This window comes from Crassostrea angulata, chromosome 1 (assembly GCF_025612915.1).
Source record: "Crassostrea angulata isolate pt1a10 chromosome 1, ASM2561291v2, whole genome shotgun sequence".
NCBI classification, from domain to species: domain Eukaryota; kingdom Metazoa; phylum Mollusca; class Bivalvia; order Ostreida; family Ostreidae; genus Magallana; species Magallana angulata.
In genome coordinates, this window is record NC_069111.1 from 37053743 (window position 1) to 37073944 (window position 20202).

A 20202-nucleotide genomic window follows, 5' to 3' on the forward strand; every position below is an offset into this window, starting at 1 on the left:
TTTTATTCATTCATTTTCTAACAAATATAACAATAATTGCAGGGGAAAAATGATTCAGGTAAGATAGGCCTGTAAACAGAATAATGTTTATGGATCGACATCGAAACCTGGTGTTCTTGATAATTACAATTGCAATTTGTCAAAGGAGTTAATTCAGCTAAATTTATTTCTGACTTTTTTATAAGCCTTGACCAATATCGCAACCGCAATATCACAGACCTTTCGTGTATAGTCCATTCAAGGATCACGGTCAAATTTAACTCCTTGTGCTTCTCTGTCCGTTTTGTTTTGTAAAAAGAACTTAGAAGTTAAAATAGCTTTCCTATATAATGTCAGAGGATTATTATATTGCTTTTGAATCTGATTCTGAGATAGAGTTTCCCCTGAAAATGCCTACGTAGACTCTAACTCAACTTTCGATTGCTTTGTTTTCAAATTTCCAACCATTCTGCGAAATCAACAGAAATGGTAGTAATCCGCCAAGCTTCAATCGTTTTTTTCAACTGTACAAGTGAATATTCTTTTCTGTTTCACTTGATTATAATAAAAAGGGGTTTTCTAGTCAAAAGAAGTGTCATATTTATTAATCATGATAATCAAATACTTGCAACATTGTTGTACTATTTTTTGTTAAGTCATCTTAATCGAAGCGGCTTTCTAGGTCATCAAAAAAAAGAAAGTATGGAGCATAGTTTTTGTCATAGTTTGCAACAAATGTAAATATAAGAAATAAGGTATCATTTTTTGATGTCTTTCGGGATATAAATACGGGTTGTTACGTGATCAAATCTACCATAAAGCCCTTTGATCACGTGACCAATTTGTATTTATATCTCGATAGACATCCAAAAATGATACCTTATTTCTTAAATACTACCAGTGGAATCAGTCAATTTATGAGAGCCAATTTTCTTGGATTTTCAGTTTTTGAAAAGGTTCATTTGGATGAAGTTTCTTGATTTGCTGCTATGTAAACTTAATGAAGATTGTGTGTTGTAATTATTGGGGATGTTAGTTTAGCGGTATGGGGTCCAGACAAAATCAGTAAAAATTGAGCCACCATGAATAATAATGATTCTGCAGAAGTTCCAACTTTCTTCTATTTAATGACGGAAAAAGTAAACATCAAAGACTACAGACAGTGGATTTTTCTTTTTTCTATATTCACTATCAGTGATACCTATGTTGAATTTTTATTTCTTGTAACTTTCCAGAGAGTTTGGCAAGCAGGCGGTGAAGCTGTTGGATCTGAGTTACTCTGACTCTTGCCTCAACACTATCGCATCTTTAGATGAAAAGTTTCCAGAGCTTAATAACAAAACCACCATTAAGCTTGCCCACATAGCTCGCAATAAGTTCTTTATTGCCCATAAGAGTTGTCAGAAATGGCTGGTTCAGCGTTGGCATGGAAACCTGTTGATAAGGGAGGTGGATTATGGAGTGTTCAAACTTCCAAATTGGCTGAAGGTATGAATATTTAAAGCTCCACTGAAGGCTATATTGAAAATGCAATTTAAAAATATTCATATACAGTTTCAATAAATACACATTTTTATTTATATTTAATTGATATTAAAGCTGAACACCGCTCGTAAATAGGCACTGTCCGCCATATTTCTCTTTCATCACTGCTGTCCCTACAACCCCTATTTAAGGCACAGACCTCTAAACAGTTCAAAGTACTTCGCTGTAGAGGTCTTACCTGTGTGGACGTACATCTCGCCTCGCTGTGTTATTCGGTCGCGATGAGATTATCAAATTTTACGCACTTTTTTAAAGCCAGGAGAATTTACCGGTACATCAAATAATTTGGTCAATGCATTATTTACAAATAGAGTATGCACATAGAATAAGAAATAAATGCATTAAATCGAAAGACCACGAAAGGAATACGACACATCGGCCACGAGTTTCAGGTGTGCAATCGGGTGTATCGGAATCGAAGGGTTTATATACCAGGTATCTGTGTGACGGTGCCTATTTACGAGCGGTGTTCAGCTTTAATGTTCTGAACATCAAATAATGGTCTACTTTTTAAATTTCCAGATTTACTTGAGTGTTTTGTTCATATTCCCTATGTTATTCTGGATTACGTATGAGGTGAAAGAAGAAAATGGGATCAAAGTAACAGGTAGGGCACTATGAGTGTATAGAGTAAGTATCATAGACACCAGTGGGTGAATAGATACACTTAGTATTGTACCTGGTTGATATTGGTAGAAGTATTGGATAAAGAGATTTCTACATGTAATACACATCAATTAGTACATGTATGTAGAAATCAGAGCTAAATAGATTGGTAAATGTATAAAGAAACTAGAACCAGTGTATCGTTAGATTTCTACATGTACATGTAGAGAGGAAACAGTGCCTGAATAGTTCTGTTCATTAAAAGAAGAATTCTAGAAGAAACTCCAATTTTCTTAGTTTTGCTTTTATTGTCAGTAGAAGTAAATATGGCTTATTAAAAGATAGAATTATCTCTCTTTAAAAATTAAGACAGGGAAATATGACATGGGGCATAAAATGGATGATCATTATTTCATTAAGGAAGATGATTGAATTACCGGTATTGAGCTTTGCCATTGTTGTTACAGTAGAAGAAGAGGAAGATATAGATGTAGATCAAGTGGATACACAGGACTTGATGCCAATGAAAATAAAATGGGTAAGGCAGTTTGTCATGTACAGACTGATGCAGGAATTTGCCTTGATTTCCATGCTTATGTACAGTTATTTAATACATCTATTTTATACACATGTAATGATAGGACAAGAGTACAAAAGGGAAGATGAAGTACCAAATGAAGGAGATGTTATCGTATGGACGCCAGAACCTCAAAGTGCCCATCTATCTGCAGTTTTACTACCTGTGGAGTGCCCCAATTACGAAGTTCTATGTCAGTCAGGTAAGGAGTTCTATGTTAGTCAGGTGAGGAAGCATCACAAAGTTTTAAGTCAGTCATGTGAGAAAGAACTACAGTATGTAGTACACAGACCATTAGGTCAATTTCTTTGAAATTTACTAATTAGATAAGCTTTCTAACCAAGGTATATTCATTTTTACCTTGCAAGCTTTTGATTATGATAAAGTTAATTTTAGTCGAAAAGCACAGTACAAACAGATTATGACACCTTATTGAACTCCAGTTCCTCTGTCCTAGCATGACTGCCTTGTTTTGTATTGAATCCCAAGAAAATAAAATCTCAAATGCCATGATATTATTATGCCCCCTTTAAAGAAGAATCTATCCATTTATCTGTTCGTCGCTCATTCTTTTGAGGCTTTTGGTCTGAAAGGTGTCTATCCTCTTTTTCTCTGTCTTGGTTAGCTTCCAAGTCTCACATCCATGCAGCAATACAGACAAGACCAGGCTCTTGAAGAGGGAGACTTTGGTTTTTCTACGTATATCCATGGCCTTCCAGATGTTGTCTAGTCTCCTGAAGGATGTGCCAGCCATTGCTATTCTCTTCCAGGTGTCAGCCATGCTCTTACCGTCCTTTGTAACATTGGCCCCAAGGTATATAAGAAGCTGTCAACTTCTTCTGTGCCACTATTTTCTGCCTTCAGGCTAACTTCGCTCTTGCTGTTCACCTTCAGCACATTGCATTTCTTGGCATTTAGTTTCATCCTACATGTACATTAGCTGAGTTGTCTATCAGCTTTGCTGTCTTGAACTGTAGATGATTCATTGTCGCTGGGCAATGTCATCCACAAAGTCAAGGTCTTCAAGTGTGGTGGTGAAGTTCCAGTGAATTCCTGTTATCTCTTTTTGGACCATCTGTTGCATTTCTCAATCTATGAGGAGGAGGAACAAGAAAATTGACACCCGTCACCACAGGAAAAGAGGCTGTGATTTCGTTGTTCTCCATCACAGAGCACTGGAACTTCCAATTTTCACATGTTGGAGGTTGGCAAGTATGACTGGAAGTCATCATACAGGGCTTTGACCATCTTAATCAGTATTTGGGGTATTCCATATATCTTATTAATGATAACCCATAGGCTGTGTCTGTGTACTGAGTTGAATGCTTTCTCCAGGTCCTCAAAACGGATGTACATGGTAGCATTCCACTTGTTGGCTTGTTCGTTCTCGTTATAGTTTCATATAATTCACAACTGCCAGACAAATGAATAGCAAGATTTTAAAATCTGAGATGGAAGCTTTTTGTGATTTTACACAGGTATTAAATCAGTGTGTTTAATGAGGAATCTACTGCATTGATTTGCATGTAAAAGTATATCTTGTAAATTTTCAGATTTTCTACCTGTTTTACTTGACACTGTTCAGCTACGCTGTCATCATTCCGTCGTGCGGTGACTTCTACATAGATCTAGTTGTGTATTTTTGGACTGCCATGATTTGGGTTGAAATCATCAGAAAAACCATCATCAAGAGAAAGGTAGACCTACCAGTGACTCATATTTTTTTAATGCAATACATATACTTAAATTGAATGGTCAAATTTACAGATGCAGTTAAATTGTTTGTGGATAATAAGCAACTGTGTATGTGACTATGTATACGTAGGAAACGGGAGCAAAAATCCAATTAATGCTGTAGTTTTGGGTTCATCATACAATTACCAGTATACAGTTGCTAGCAATTTCCCCTGATTTCAGGAGTACAAAGAAATGAAGATATTTTGGACAGTCCTGGAGATTGTCCTGATAGGGGCATTCCTGTTGGTGATCGGCCTCCTTCGCATCGTTCCGAAGTTTGTCCCCTTCATCAAGTACACCACCGCCAAGTTTGTGATGAGCCTGGGCCTGCTTTACTTCTACTACAGGTTGCTGAGTGTGTTCCTTCCCATCAGTCCTGTCCTGGGCCCCATGATGATCAATTTCAAGGCAATGGTATGTTTACTTTTTATAACCTCATCACAACATGGAGATTAAGATTTTTTGTCAAATTGTTTATGAAAACAAATTAATTTTGCAGAGTTTGTTTTTCTTTTCTTTACAATTGCGATATAATTATATGTATTTTTAATGGTAGTGAGATCTTTTGAGAAACTTATTCAGAAGGTTTGAAGGATGGTAAACAATTTTTTCTATACAGCATATATATGTGTGCATGTTTTGTTTGTAGAATGGAAATAATAGTAAAAATACTAATCAACATACTCTTGTTTGGTTTCCAGATGAAGAAGGACTTTGTGACCTGGCTGCGGATGTTTCTGATTTTTATGATTGCCGGCGGTATCACCATTCAGGCCGTTCTGTACCCAAACTACTACCCTCTAGACGAAAGCATCATCATGGCTCTAAGCAGGGCATTCTTTGGAATGTTTCTTACCAAGATAGATGACCTTGATAGTAAGTTCTACTCTTGCATGTTTCCTTTACAGTATAATGTCTTCAAAAATGTTTGGCCTAAAAATATAGTCTATAAACTTGTACCATTCAGCCGTTATGTATCCCAGTGCAATGCATCAAAGCATCAAAACTTTGTGAGACTTTATTTTATCGACAGAATTGTAATTGTTCACATTTCCTTTCTTTTCCTCCAAGGTAATGAAAAGTGTGAAAGATTTTATGACAACCAGACAAAGAAGGTTTGCTACAGTAAGTAATGTCTGTGCATGGACATGTTTCAAAAAGTGATTTAAGTGGTTATTTGATAATATTTCTTAAAATGAATTGTGAAAGATTTTAAATTCATTAATTATTTTGCTACTATTTATCAAAAAAAATTTTCAACGCTTCTTTTACAATGTACATGTATGTGTACAGTTTTTGTACAATTGGGATATTTTTTTCAGATGCTGCAACTTCATTTTGGAACAGAAACACTTGTATGTCAAATAATTTTGTTTGATTTTAATCCTACTTATTTTACATGTAAATCCAGATGTCCGATAGAGTGTAAAATGATAATAACAGTATTATTATATTACAATAGTGTGATAAATCTCAATGAGAGAAAAAAAAATTCTTTTCAACTAAATTTGGCAAACCAAGGCATTTCTCTCATCTAAAGATAACTAGATAACAGTTGAAATGTGTAGATTGGCAAATTGCTTGAATAAACCTTGAATGTTGTGTACACACAAAATTTGCATCATCTCTTCCTGTTGTAGCCCAGATTCGTTTCCAGCCTGAGTATGCATCATGTCCTTATAGAAGTTTTGGAGGCTATGCCATGGTTATACAGTATCTAGTCATTACCAAACTCATTCTCCTCACCCTACTCTATGCCTTGTTCAGGTAAGATTTGGAGGTTATGGAGATATACAGTATCTAATCATTACAAAGCCATGGTTATGGAGTTATACAGTATTTAATCATTACAAAACCATGGTTATATAGTTATACAGTATTTATTCATTACAAAGCCATGGTTATAAAGTTATGTAGTATCTAATCATTACAAACTCATTATTTCACTCTCCTACATGATTAGATCATCAAAAGAAATACTGTAAATTCCTTATATTATGCGAGTACTTAATTCAGCAATTCCGCTGGTTTGTATCAAATCGTGAGAATATAAAATCACGTACCTGGAACTTTTCTCTTTATTTCATATAGTTCTGAACCCTCAGAAAATAAAAGCGAGATTTTAAAATCCATGAAGGGTGCTTCTCGCGATTTTACGTGGATATTTATTCCTCGCATTTAAGTAGAAATCTACAGTATACAGTAAAACAAGCTTATTACAAAGTGCCAGGGACAAGTGATTTCATATAAGAAATAAAGTACGAGTTTTCGTGAATAACCTCCTCTGTCTCGAAATGTTGTTTAGAAATATATAAGCTGAGGCTTTTTTATTTCTAAACATCATTTCGAGACAGAGGAGGTTATTCTGCAACATTCACGATGTCAAGAACTTTATTTCTATTCTACTAACAGCTCTGACTATCAGCTGATCGGTTTATCTATAGAGAGGAAGTAGGTCATATTTTCAAGCGAAATGAATCTGATTGGTTGAGACAGCTGTTCTGTGTAATCCTGAAGGTTTTGTTAGTAATTGCTTCTTCAGAATGCCTATCGGAAACGTTTCGTTCAAGTAAGACGATTGGACCAAACCTATTCCTGTGCATTTGATATAAAATGAATTCGATAATTATTGTATTAATTTTTTTTTTATTTATACAAACAAGCAGTGAAAATGTGTTGGGGGAGGGTCTTCAAACAGCCGTGATTGGCTCTTTGAAATAAACATTTAAGGGAATACACATCGCCCTAAAGGACACAAACCCATGTTATCAATGGGTTTTTTTATGAAGGGCAAGTTTTTTACTTATAAACTCATGATCGACTTGAGTTTGGTATGTGTTTAAGATCTGATAATTTATTTATGACTTTCGTGGTATATTGGAGAATAATGTCTGTGGGATCTCTTTCATCTCGGCAATAACTGTAGTAGAATTGGCTATAAACTTAATACCTTATATCCATTAATTTTACAGTATGTTTAAAACCCACAGGGAATAAGAATTACTTCGCTGAAGGTATCAATTCATTATAAGCGTGTTTGCTATAAGTGTGTTTTTCTGTATTCGTCCAGAAATAATTTAAATCAAGATAGGACTCTTTTTTATCTCTTAGTCGTTCAATAAGATACTGTTTTTAAAAACAATTTTGATATGTGCAAGAAGGGCATTGTTTGAAGAGTGACTTGATTACAATGGGAATTAATTTAGCCACATCACCCAAAGTTATTTTTGTTCTCTATAAAGCATGATATTATTATTTTTACCTCCAAACTGTAAAATTCCAACATGCTTTTTGTAATGCTGTGCTTTCTTTACAAAATTTTGTTCAAAAGCAATTGAATTTTTAATGTTCTTTGAAGACTTTCTTGATGTTCCTATTTAAATGCATGCCTACAAGAAAAAATCATACTGTTACAGTAGATTCCTAATTATACGCGAGGAATTCATATCTGCGTAAATACATGAGAAATACATCTGGCGGATTTTAAAATTTTGCTTTTATTTTTCGAACACATGTAAACTAAACAGAACAATGAAAAAAATTCGGCATTTGCAATTTTATGCAAAACCGTCGAATCCCGGAATTTATTACTCGCGTAAAATAAGGAATTTACATTAAAAAAAACCTCCAGCATTATTTTATCTATCCATATTTAATCTTGCTGATTTGATTTTGAAGTGAAGAATTCACTATTTAAGGCCAAAAAAAAATAATCATTAGTTTCTCGGGCCAAAATTTTGAAATTTTGACGAGGCAGGCAGGTTTTTTTTTTTTTTTTTTTTTTTTTTTTTTTTTTTTGGAGACAAAATTTATAATGACGGCAACCCATACTTTATGATTTATTTGTGTATTCATCAGCAGATATTCATCAAGCTCATACATTGGCAAAGTTTAAACATTTGTTTTAATCTGTTCTTTTTAGTTTAAACTGTTTCTGTTTCCTTTTCAAAGGTTGAGTTTTTGCAGATGAACAAAAATGACAAATGGTTTGTGCCCCTGCTTCATTTTGCCACCCATTTTTCCCCTTCACAGTAATAACAGAAGTCTAAACTGAAATAAGGGACTTCTTATGGCATTTTACAGTTGAATTTGCCATATAAAAATTTAAAATAAAGCATTCATTTGGGGGTGTTTTCTTATCAATCTTCAGTGCCTTGAGGACAGAAATCAAGGAAAATTAAATTAATCATCATAAAATTTTCAAACAATACAATTGTCCTTTATTCCTGCTTCTATGCAGTATCACAGAGGCTTCAATTTCTGAAGATTGCAGAGAAATTTCAGTGGTTGTGTTAACAGGGACCAACCCAGAGCAAACTTAGTTTAGGGAGACTTCACTTCTGACATTTCTCAAAGAAAAATAGGGAGAAATTTGAGAAATCAGGTAGACTTCCATTCTTTGACAATGGCATAATGCTCACTGGCGTCGGAAGCAAATTAAAAGTGGGGGGGGGCTAGACTAATCCTCAGAAATATTGAGAAAACAGTAATTCCCAAAATCATGGAAATCCTAATCCGGGGGGGGGGGGGGGGGGGGGGGCAATACCTATGCTTCCAAAAAAAAACAAAAAAAACCAAACTTTTTTTCCCCCCCAAAATCATGAAATTCCTAAACCGGGGGGGGGGGGGGGGGGGGGTAGTGTGTTTCTGAATCCAACTTCTCAATCTTTCAAGGTAAATTTAAGAACTTTGCAAAAAAAAGGGGGGGGGGGGGGAGAGGGGGGCTTAGATTTAACCTTAATTTGAATTTGATTAGAAGCAAGTCAATTAAAAATAAAACAACTCCTAAAAAATTTAAAATCTTATCTAATTTTTACAATTTAATTTATTATGTGTATTCATATATTTTGTAGCTTAAATGTTTCGTATTTGTGTTGGCTAAATGACAAATAAAATCAGTCTATGTGTTTAAGTGTATTTTGGAGGTATTAGTCCAACCCTTTGACCCAATTACTACCGTCATATACTAGTAGTCAGAATAGATAACTGTAACCAAACGGTTTTATGAATATTTTAGCACTAACTAGGCAGAGTTATTAATTAATTACAAGTTACCAACTAATTGTAATACCAACACCTAAAGTTATACACATCGGTTGTAATTTCCAGTGCACAGTATGTGGTTGCATCAACCGTGTTTATAACCTCTAAAGATAAGACAGTCGCTAGTTATTAATCACAACAGGGGTTAACTTAGGCTATGAAAATGTATTTTAAATTAGATTATTATCATTTTATTGCATTTGGGGTTAACTTTCACGATCGTGAACTCAGAATACAGTGCAACTTCAACCTCTCTTTCTGAGGAAATTCTGGCGAAGTTACCGACCACAAAGCGAGTAATTATATTTACATAAACTTGTATTTAGCCCAGGTACCCCCCTAGGTTGGTCACTGGGTAGATGTTTCAGATAAAATAACGTTTTTCACTGACAGAGACAAGCATTTGTTCTGAGTGTTTGTTTACATTGAATCCATAATAGAGAAAACCGACAATGATAAGATATGAAAAATCCGGAAAAATAACGATAAAAAAGTTTGATGCGGCGATGATTTTACTGATGCGGCGGTGCCTGAGAAACAAATCATTAATTTTTTTTGGCCTAATTCAAAGAAGAATTTGCTGTGTGTACTCATGTATGCTATTTAGGTTACAAAGCTTGGCAGTGCATTGTTCATGAAATATTTATTACTTTAACTGTCCTTAATGGTCCTCCACACCTGTAACATATATTTTTTATGACAGAACATCACAATGTGGAGATTAAGAATGTATCAAAGGCTAGGTCTAAATTCTTAATTTAATGGATACTGTATACACTGTCAGGGAAATATTCACCTGTTTTATTTTTGCCCCTTTCGCCCTTGTTGTCAGAGGGCAAATTTAAGACTGGGCAAATTCCAGTGTTCCAAATTATCTCTATTTAAACTTAACTTTGCCTGAGCGTATTCAAGACGGGCAAAATTACTTGCAAATGAAGGTCTAAAATAACACAGGGCGAAAATAACCCAGTAGACAGTGTAGCATCAGACTTCTGACCCACAGATCCCAAGTTAAAATGTGATAGAGACTTCTGTTTTCAACAAAACGGATACAATTTTGAAATTGAGTTTTAATATTTTTGATTGCAATTTTTTTGTTCAATTCCAAGTTGTACACATGCCAGGATACCACATTTGTAAAGGACACATCAGTAAATTTGAGGAAATTTTCTCCAATGGTGTGGAGGACTTTATACTATTGGATGACACATTTTGATTAACCTGATACTTAGTATTGCCTGTGACTACCCACCATGTTGAATTAACCAAACAGAGCAAATTTTAGGACTCGTCCTAGACCACGGTAGGAATTAAACATGCTCTCCGATTGGTCCAAATTCTTAATGATTTAGAGAATCATTATAATATACAGTTTCTTTAGGTCTCTGATTAAAATCAAAACTTAAAATAAATAGATACATGTAAATTGTATGGATAAAACAAAAGAGCTAGAATTTTTCATGCAGGATATATTTTTCTTTAGCTGTATTATTAGCAAGATTAAAAAGAGGGTAGGAAAGTAAATTACACGCTAGAAAGAGGTAGGGGGTAGACAAGAAAGAAGTGGTTTGGGGGTTGACAAACTAAAACGCTGGAGTGTACAGAAAAATAAACTACCAGTATAAATTTGATCATTGTGCAGTGAGGTTCTGTCAAAGAACTCTTGGACTTTGCAGAGATTGTAGCTTATTTTTTCAAATGCTTTGATTAGAATTTTGCAGGAAATGTAAATAATGAAGTTTGTTTTTTGTACAGTAGCTGGGTGGTCCTCTAAAGAGAATGAGTGCATTAATAATTTTCTCGTTAATTTCAGATAATATGGAATACTTGTTACAATATTTTACGTGTACGCCACATAAAGAAGAAGTAAATTCTTAAATTTGAAGCAAAAGGTTACTCGTGTATAGGGTGGGTAGTGTCATTTATTTTCAGTGTCACCAATGCCAAAGTGCAGTCAGAATCGGAGGAAATTTGGAAGTACCAGGTGTACAGCATCATTGTGGACTTTGAGACGCGCCTCAGACTGCCCGCCCCGTTGAATTTCATCAGCTACATCATCATGTCACTAGAGTTCATATTCAAGAAAGTCAAGCACTTTTTGGGCTGGTGTTGTAAATCATCGTGTTGTAGGAGGAAGGATGCATTGGTAATTAGTGATTTAGATAAACCACTCCTGTAAAAATTTCATTAAATGTGTACATGTATTGAATTCTGTTTTTATTAATTTCAATTAGATATGCAAAGAATTCATTTCTGTTTTAAAGGTTCTTTAAGTTATTGTTTATGCTTGCTTTTAATATCATTATACTCATTATACAGGATGTTAAGTTTATATATTTTTCTATGAAAAGGAGACATTTTTTTTACTGTAGATCTATTCTTTAATGGTTTTCATGAAAGCATATTTATGTAGTAGTTGGGCCATAAGTGTTATAAATATATTCAGCCTAGGTAGACTTCCTGACCAGAACTACAGGAGCCCTGGGTTTGGGACCCAGTCAGTCATGTATTTCCATGGTATATTTACTTATCCATCCTTTCCTTCTCATGATTTTTGCTTATTTTAAAAGGAAAATTATTTATTTGATTAAAGGATGGCAGAAACAAACTTTCCATTGTTAAAGTTCGTGGCTCTGTGGACTATAGCTATTGGAAGAGTTGTATGAAGAAGCTGAATGAAGAGACTGAGAAAACCGCGAAAGAGGAGGCCCGCCCTAAAGAACAAAGCCAAAGGTCAGAAGTCGTTCTTTCACCTCAGTACATTTGAATACTCCAGGTGCACACAATTCAAGATAAAAGTTCTATTCAAGGATAATGGACCCAATTCATTTCTACATTCATTGTGATTTTCATGAAAATTTTTACATGAGTTACAATTACAGTACTAAAGATATATCAAAATCAATCAAAAAATAATGTACAGTTACATATAAAAAAAAAATTAGATTTTTTAAAGTAGGGACCATTCCAAAAATTGTATGTTTTACTTCTCTTTTTCCAATAGACCAATCCACACTTTACAAAAGTTATGTCCCTTGGCCGCCATCTTTAGGGAAAAACCCATATATTTATCACAGTAGCCTTTGAAGTTAAGAGGATTGTTACTTTGTCATTTGACATTGGAAATCCGTTTCTGCTGTGAATTTTGATTGCCCCAAGTTGGGGCAACCCACACATCGAAGGAATAAATTAAATTCCAAGAGATTTCTTCACAGGACACCCAAATCTTTGGTTGCATAAAGAAGGGAAAAGTTGTTTTTTCCCTTTTGACCTTTGGGTTGACCCTGCAAAGGGGAACAACTTTTGCAAAGTGTGGATTTGACTATTGGGGAAAAGCATTCTTAAGAGAAAAAAAATAATTTTGTGGTTATTAATTTATGAATCAAAATAATAACTTTAGGTGCATGATATATATGTACATGTATCTGCGCAGAGTGAATTAGGTCCATTGTCCTTGTTAAGTTTAATTATTATTAATTTTAGAATTGAGCAGTTGGTAACCCAATCGAAGCTGCAGAAAGAGTTCAATGACAAAATGACAGAACAGATGTCGAACCTTGAACGACAGTTGATAGTCTGTAGTCTGGCCCTGGAACAGATAGCTCATAAAATAGACACTATAGGTCAGTTTTTACTCTTATCAAAATTAAATTGGTACTAAATTTAATTCCTGATAAATATTTTTGCTTTAACAGTATTTGATCCAATGATATCATTATAAAGTGACAGACTGACAGTAGCTGCCATAGATGACAAGTATCTTCTCTCTCTCCACAGATCCCAAGGCTCGGCCGGAGCTTGTGACTGTCACTAACCTACACATGGCCAGCAGACAGTCTCCTTACCCCCAGACCAAGCTTCAAAGGTTCCCGGTCTTTGATAAATTTGTCAGTTGGGAGGTAAGCAGAAAATTGACTTAAGTAAGCTTGATATTAGACCATTGTTATTTTTTTGTTTAACAAAAAAACAAAATTTGATACTCTGTTTTGTTCAGACAGAGGGCTTGAACTGCCAAGTCTATCTTTCAGGAACCCTACCCTACTTATGACCCTGTGCTGTACACCAAACCAGTAGATGAGTACAAAGAGTCAGTTCAAAATCTGGTAGATCCAGACTTCATTGAGTAAGTTCAGGCCAAAATACACGGAGGAAACTGACCTAGATCAGTATCTCACAAAATATGATATTTTTGCATAATGCATGTTCTTTTTAATAACCGAACATAAAATTTAAATACCATTTTATAAAAAAAAAATTCCGTTACTGAAAAAAATCTTTTACTAGAGATAGGTTTTTAGACAGTACTTCCAAACATAGATCCCTTCAATTTCGGGTTGGAAAATGAAATAGAATCTTAGATTATAAAATTAAAGCAATATGAGCTGCAATTTTCATGTTGAAATTTAAAAAAAAAAAAAAATGTTATTTTCTACTAAAATGGCAAAAATATCATGGTTTTTAAATTTCTGTTAGCTCTGTTTTTGCGAGAAAAGCTTATGGAGGTCTTAATTGGAGCAAAATTGAATTATTGTCGTCCTGTACAAAAATTGATCGGCTATATATTCCTTATAAGTGAAATCTTTCTCCTGACGAAAATTAATGATTTTTACAAATCTTATCTATCATAAAAGTTTCATTTACAGGCAGACTTATCATGCTAGCAGGTTTTTGCAGCAAAATACAATTCTAAATAATACAGCTCATATTGCTTCAATATAAAGTACTGTTTTTAAAAAAATCTATAGTGTTTTAATTCTGGATGTTTTTCGTTGTTGTACAGAATCACAGAGCGGCTGAGCATGAGCAGCCAGAGCCAAGCGGAGCGTGTCAGTTTACTGTCGTCAACGGGATTTCAGGTGCCACTGTGGAATAACTCCGCAACATATGTGATTAATGACACAAACGTGGAGGTCAACAGGGTTTCCTGGATCACCAAGGACGGCATGCCCATACGATACGAGCTTGACTCCTCCAACATGCCCATGTGAGAATCTTTTATTAAGCATTTTATTTTGTGAATATTTAAAGTTTTTTGAGTCATTGAGGATATTGGCAATTTCTGATTTGCCAGGGTTTTATACATTCTTATGAATAAATGTAATACCAGATAAATTAAATAAAATAAATCAAATGAAGCGGTTAGAACAATGTAATGAACATAAATTACCAATATACAAATAGCAGACTCAAATTTACCGGTAAGTGTAATTTTTTCTAAGTCTATAGCTTCATTATTGTATTTGGTAAAATCATATACATGTATTTTGTTTGTCTTGTGAAAGGTACTTAAATATGATTTCCACGAAATAGAGGATTGGTACAACATACAATTTCAATATGCATGGGAGTTCAGTACTTTTTACATGTTTGTGTACTGTACTGGGTTCACTAAAATGTCACCACATTCATCTACAAATAGATACATGCATGTTTTATTTCCAGAAACCCGATGGGTCGAACTGGCTTGAGAGGGAGAGGGAAGCTGAGGCGGTGGGGTCCAAATCACTGTGTGATGCTGGTGGTTTCCCGGTGGAAGCGGTACCAGTCCACCAGCCAGAGCCAGCAGAACTTTATAACGGTGGATGGAAAAAAGGTCCTAGAGGTCCTTGTGGTACTAAAGAAGGAGACAGGGGAGATCACCCTGCCCAGTGTAAGTGAAGGAACAAAAACTGAGAGGAATATGAACTGAAGCACTGTTTAAGGTTCTGTAGATCCATAATTAAATTTAAGGAATTAATATTGGCTTAAAATCATAAGAAGAACATGACAGTATGGTACATGGATTAGTATCTTTTTTTTATTGTTTAATGTGTTTTTTTTCATGCTGCCTCTCAGACTGATAAGTCATATGTTCTGTTTGTTTTATAGGGCAAGGAGTATGGGGACATATCTCTCTACTCAGCTGTCTGCAGAAAGTTCCTGGAAAACATTTTTGAATCCAGCAATGTTGAGTTAAACAATAACATGACAGAACAACAAATGGTTCAGGTGAGTTCTAAAAATCATTCAAAACATCAATCTCAGATTTAAACTTTGTTCTATTTTAGATTGCTATACTAGTATTTTGATTTTATTGAACATTATCAAGACTCATATATATAATTTAATGTGCTATTTTGTGGTTCATTGAGTCTCAATCTTGTTACTGTTTTAGACTCATATTTTGAATCAAATTGCAGTTTTTTGAGCAGTTTGTTGAGCCTCATCCTGGGCCCTTTACTGGGTTCACCTCGGGTCAGATTTACAAAGGTTACATGGATGACCCCTGTAATACAGATAATGCCTGGAGGGAAGCGGAGGTCTGGAACATCCACTACCATGTTCCAGATAACCTGGATTTAAAGATCAAAGATGTATGTGTATATTTGTTTACAGCTCTCAATGCTTCTGAAATATCAATATGAAACTTCAAATGACAACAAAAGTTCATAATATTTTTGCTCTGAACCATTGAGGTCAAATAACAATAACGCTAGCACTGTCAGTCATAGAAACAAAGAATTGAAATTAAGGGGAAAAGTATGAACATAAATGTATGTTTGTTGATGGTTAGATATTATACTGTACTGATTAATGTACTGATACACACCTGTCTTGTATGATTTCTGTATATTAAAGATATGTACGTAAGTCGTTTAAATGCATGTATCCTAGGTATGGGAGGATTTTACATATGCATGAGTTCTTTCTGGATCAAAGGTCAATTAAAATAAAAACACATCATCACAAGCCACAGTTTTCTGTCTGTTTTGTTTCCACAAATGGTATGTGAAAATGAAAAGAAAAGAAAACCTGACGTATGCGATATATGATAAACACACTATGTATTTTCTTATTCATCCTTAAAGGGGTAAGGTTACGAAAGCCATTGAGCTTATTTTCATAGGTTAAAAAAAAAAAAGTGAATAATTGGGTAACTTTCATGTTTTAACACATAAGTTTTGCAAATAAATGTGTTAGTTTCGTGAATAAATGCGTAACTTTTGCGAATAAACAGCAAATAAACACGTAAGTTTTGCGATGAAATACATAACTTTCACGAATTAACGCATTAGTTTCGCAATAAGCGCAAAACCTTCACGATATATCACTTTCGCAAATAAACACGTTTGTTTTGTAAAGAAAAGCATTAGTTTCACAAATAAACACGAATTTCCCAAAGAAACTCATAAGAGCCTTTGCATGAAATGTCAATATTTATATTAAAATTTATTCAAGAAACTATCGGGTTTATACACAAAAGTTTTGTGTTTATTCATGAAGGTTACACATGTATTCGTGAAAGTTTCGCATATAATGTTTGCGAAATGCATCTATTTGCGAAAGTTGCACGTTTATTCAAGAAACAAATTTTTACCTCCAAAAATGAGCTCAATTGGCTTTTGTACATGGTCATGATTTGATTTTAAAGGGAAAAAAATGCTTATATACAATAATTTCTCCTTTGCACAGAAACAAAATATTCATTAAAACAAATTTGTTTTCAGACGTCAGATTTAGCCCTTCTAAAAGGGTGTTGAAATAAGCAAAAATTTTTAAGCTTTTCAAATAGTACATAAGTGAGTGAATTTTCTTTTGAATTACCATCATGGTACATGTACAGGTAATATGAGTGTGTTTCTGTAATCATGCATTTATCATTTCCAATCTTGTGATTTTCTGATTTGATTTTTTTTGTTTTGCAGAAAGAGAAGAAATGGAAGGAAGTATCATCATATATTCGGCTTCCTGGAAATCAAAACCTGATTGTACAGGAAGCAGCTCGAAATCAAGGCGCCTACTTTTAGAAACCAATGTAACTGCTGTCACTGTGAAAGCTGGTCTGCCCACAGTCATTTTATGCCTTATGTGTTGAAACATATTCCAAGTACTTGTATGTGAACGAAACATTTTTTTTTATTCAGGTTGTAAGGTGCAGGACGTAGTGCAATGTTAAAGAAAATTTTACATGCATGTATTTACAAGTAATTTTACAAGTATATTTTATCTGCAGTCCGAAATTATTGATGTATACAACTGTGTTACGTGTAAGAGCTCATTATAATTTTAAAGATAATTACTTTAATTATATTGGAGTTTCAACTAAAGTTAAATTATGGGACCTTATCTCACAAAATGAAATGGTTCAACTGGGTTTCTTGTTTTATTTATAAAAATTTATTATTTTTCCTTGAAAGAAAAATCTTTTTATCTCCTTTCTTAGGAGATCTATTGAAAATATTTCTTGATACAACTTGATATAATAAAAGTAGCAGATTTTACTGTTCTAGCCCACCTCCGAGGAAAACAGGCCTTTTACAGGTGTTTTACAATAGGTAGATTTGAGTGTTTTGCTGTTAATTTTTGCCATCTTTTTGAAGAGTGTTTCTTGCAAACTTTTTGAACTTTTAAAATGTTCATGTGTAATTGATCATTAATGTGTTCAATGTTTTTTTTTTTTATTATTTCACAACTGTGCATTTTTAAATGTTGCTTTTGCTCATCAATTTATCTTTTGTTTATTGACATGCCATATTATTTATACTTTATTACTTTTTACATGTATATCTTATCAGTTTAATACAGATTGTCTTGCCATTTATGTTATAAATTTTCATTAATTTTGATTAGTTATAAATGCAACTTGAAAAAAAGGGTAGGGGTTATTTATTTCTAGGACTAAATTTTGTTTCGATTTAGTTTTGATTTTGTTATTTTTTCTCCCAGATACTAGTCTGTTGTCTTAAGTTTTTCATTTGAATGTAGGTCATGGAGTTGAATGCTGTAAACCAACTATTTTTCGCAACAACTACCTTTTGTGACATACTGGAGGTAAACTGGTTTGTGGGGCCTATTTTTCGTTATCAAGATGTAGATTTATAAAATAACATACCCGGGATATTTTATGACTGGTTCCTGGCGAAAAATATTTGCGACTAGGCTCTCGCAAACCTTGCGAAAATTTCTAGCAATGGAAAAAGGTTGGTTTATATTAAATAAATGTCATATTGAACACCCAAACTTTAAGTAAGCTAGTAAACTAGTACTTGTGTTTCGCATGCATGATACATTGGATAACACATGCAGAAAGTAGAATACTATGAAGAAAACCGATAGTAGCTTGGGATTAGCATGATTGGTTGTATGAACTGTGAATTTGCATGATATTTTTTCTATGGTGCTACACACTGAGGCTTATTTTTTCGTCTCCATTGGTTGCTGATCTATTGATCTCCGCTTATTGTAAGCAACTGTCTCCATAATGTACGTGTCATAATAAAAGGTGTTGTATTTTTTATTGTTAAGGTAACTGTGTCATAAAATGTTTGAGTATTTTTTTTAATGGATAGTGCTTCATTTGTTAAAGTATTAGATGAGTAGAAAAATAATGAACACGAGAAACTTTAGGTTATAAATGTACCGGTATGTGCTTAAGTGTATAGATTGAATTATACCAGAGCCCTGAAAGGGTAACTCAACCAACCCCACTCTCCAAAGAGGAATTTCTTAATAGATTTTATAGATTTATAAGTTTATCCTGTCTTTTCAATATAATATACATACAAAAAGAATAGTTGTAAATTATAGGAATCCATCACAGTAGAAAAAACACATATGAAGGTTTATCTGCAATATTACATTGATTCATTTCGAAATGTAACATACATGTATGTGAATCAGCTAGTATGAATATACCCTTAGTATTGAATGTTTACATGAATTTCCTTCCTGCAAAAAAAAATCATGTTAATATCCCACGCACAGATACTAGTATCCATACATGTATTTACAGAATTATTTACGGGTTACCATATGTCTAGAGCTTTTTTCTTTTTTTTTAATCAAAAAATGATTTTGAAAAAGTATGTATTGGTTGGCTGCTGTTTGTACGTATCATTCCTTTCACAATAATCTAAAGTAAATTAGATGTATTATATCCTAGTTAATGTTTTTAACAGATTGTAGTATGTTTTAGCTTGTCCTTAGTATTAATAGTAGTTGTACACGTACAATGTATTTGTTATAGAGATACAATACAGGGTTTGGTTTGAATAAAATCCATGTACATTTCAAATGTATAAAAATATAACCAGTTTTTTTGTCTTTAATCAAGTGATCAGACTCCATGCAGCTTCACCAAAACTATAATTATATTATATGTGACAAATACAAAATCAACATTGACCACTGAAACATTTTTAGGGTAATTTACATTTGGAAAACGCCAAACTGAGCCATTGATAAGTGTATTTATACATCTACTGAGTAATTTCTCACTTTTAAGTTCTTCTGAACTGCAGGCTCAAAGAGTTGACCTGTGTACGATGGCCATGTGTGCTGTGTGCGTAAATGTTTTGGATTATTAGAATGTGGGCCATATCTGAAGAACCACTTGGCCAATTCCTGTAAAATTGTCAGAGTATCCTCGGACCAAAGGCTTTCTGAATGCTAAAAGGCAAGATACTAGTATGGTCCTTAAGATGGTATGGGACACTTCCATGTTGTGACATATTGTTTATCGAAATAAAAAATAAAACCAAGTGTAATTATATACCAGGTAAGTAGTTTCTTTCCCAATATTGTCACATAACAGCGTAGCACAGTGGGTTTACTCCGAATATGTACGTTATCACCAAAGTTGTAGAGAATAGAATATTTTTACTTTATAGATTGAAACAATTGTCTCTTTTTGGCTCACCTGAGCCAAAGCTCAAGTGAACTTTTCTGATCAAAAT

General features: G+C 33.9%; 1 protein-coding gene across 4 annotated transcripts in view; it reads left to right on the plus strand.

Moving 5' to 3' along the window:
• The window catches only part of LOC128162625 (transient receptor potential cation channel subfamily M member-like 2), a 35075-nt gene extending 15513 nt beyond the window's left edge, over window positions 1-19562 (plus strand). For 2 of the 4 annotated variants that reach the window (XM_052825869.1, XM_052825874.1), the window contains 21 exons: window positions 1215-1467; window positions 2047-2131; window positions 2598-2668; window positions 2772-2909; window positions 4261-4404; window positions 4625-4858; window positions 5146-5320; window positions 5516-5569; window positions 5767-5799; window positions 6085-6211; window positions 10761-10790; window positions 11420-11633; window positions 12081-12220; window positions 12971-13110; window positions 13265-13386; window positions 13516-13610; window positions 14268-14471; window positions 14930-15137; window positions 15356-15475; window positions 15667-15840; window positions 17173-19562. In XM_052825869.1, the coding sequence (XP_052681829.1) occupies window positions 1215-1467; window positions 2047-2131; window positions 2598-2668; window positions 2772-2909; window positions 4261-4404; window positions 4625-4858; window positions 5146-5320; window positions 5516-5569; window positions 5767-5799; window positions 6085-6211; window positions 10761-10790; window positions 11420-11633; window positions 12081-12220; window positions 12971-13110; window positions 13265-13386; window positions 13516-13610; window positions 14268-14471; window positions 14930-15137; window positions 15356-15475; window positions 15667-15840; window positions 17173-17274 (2863 nt within the window). In that variant the 3' untranslated portion in view covers window positions 17275-19562. The remainder of the gene's footprint in view (window positions 1-1214; window positions 1468-2046; window positions 2132-2597; window positions 2669-2771; window positions 2910-4260; window positions 4405-4624; window positions 4859-5145; window positions 5321-5515; window positions 5570-5766; window positions 5800-6084; window positions 6212-10760; window positions 10791-11419; window positions 11634-12080; window positions 12221-12970; window positions 13111-13264; window positions 13387-13515; window positions 13611-14267; window positions 14472-14929; window positions 15138-15355; window positions 15476-15666; window positions 15841-17172) is intronic. The other 2 variants (XM_052825883.1, XM_052825885.1) reach the window with 1 other exon arrangement.
• The last annotated feature ends 640 nt before the right edge of the window (window positions 19563-20202 follow it).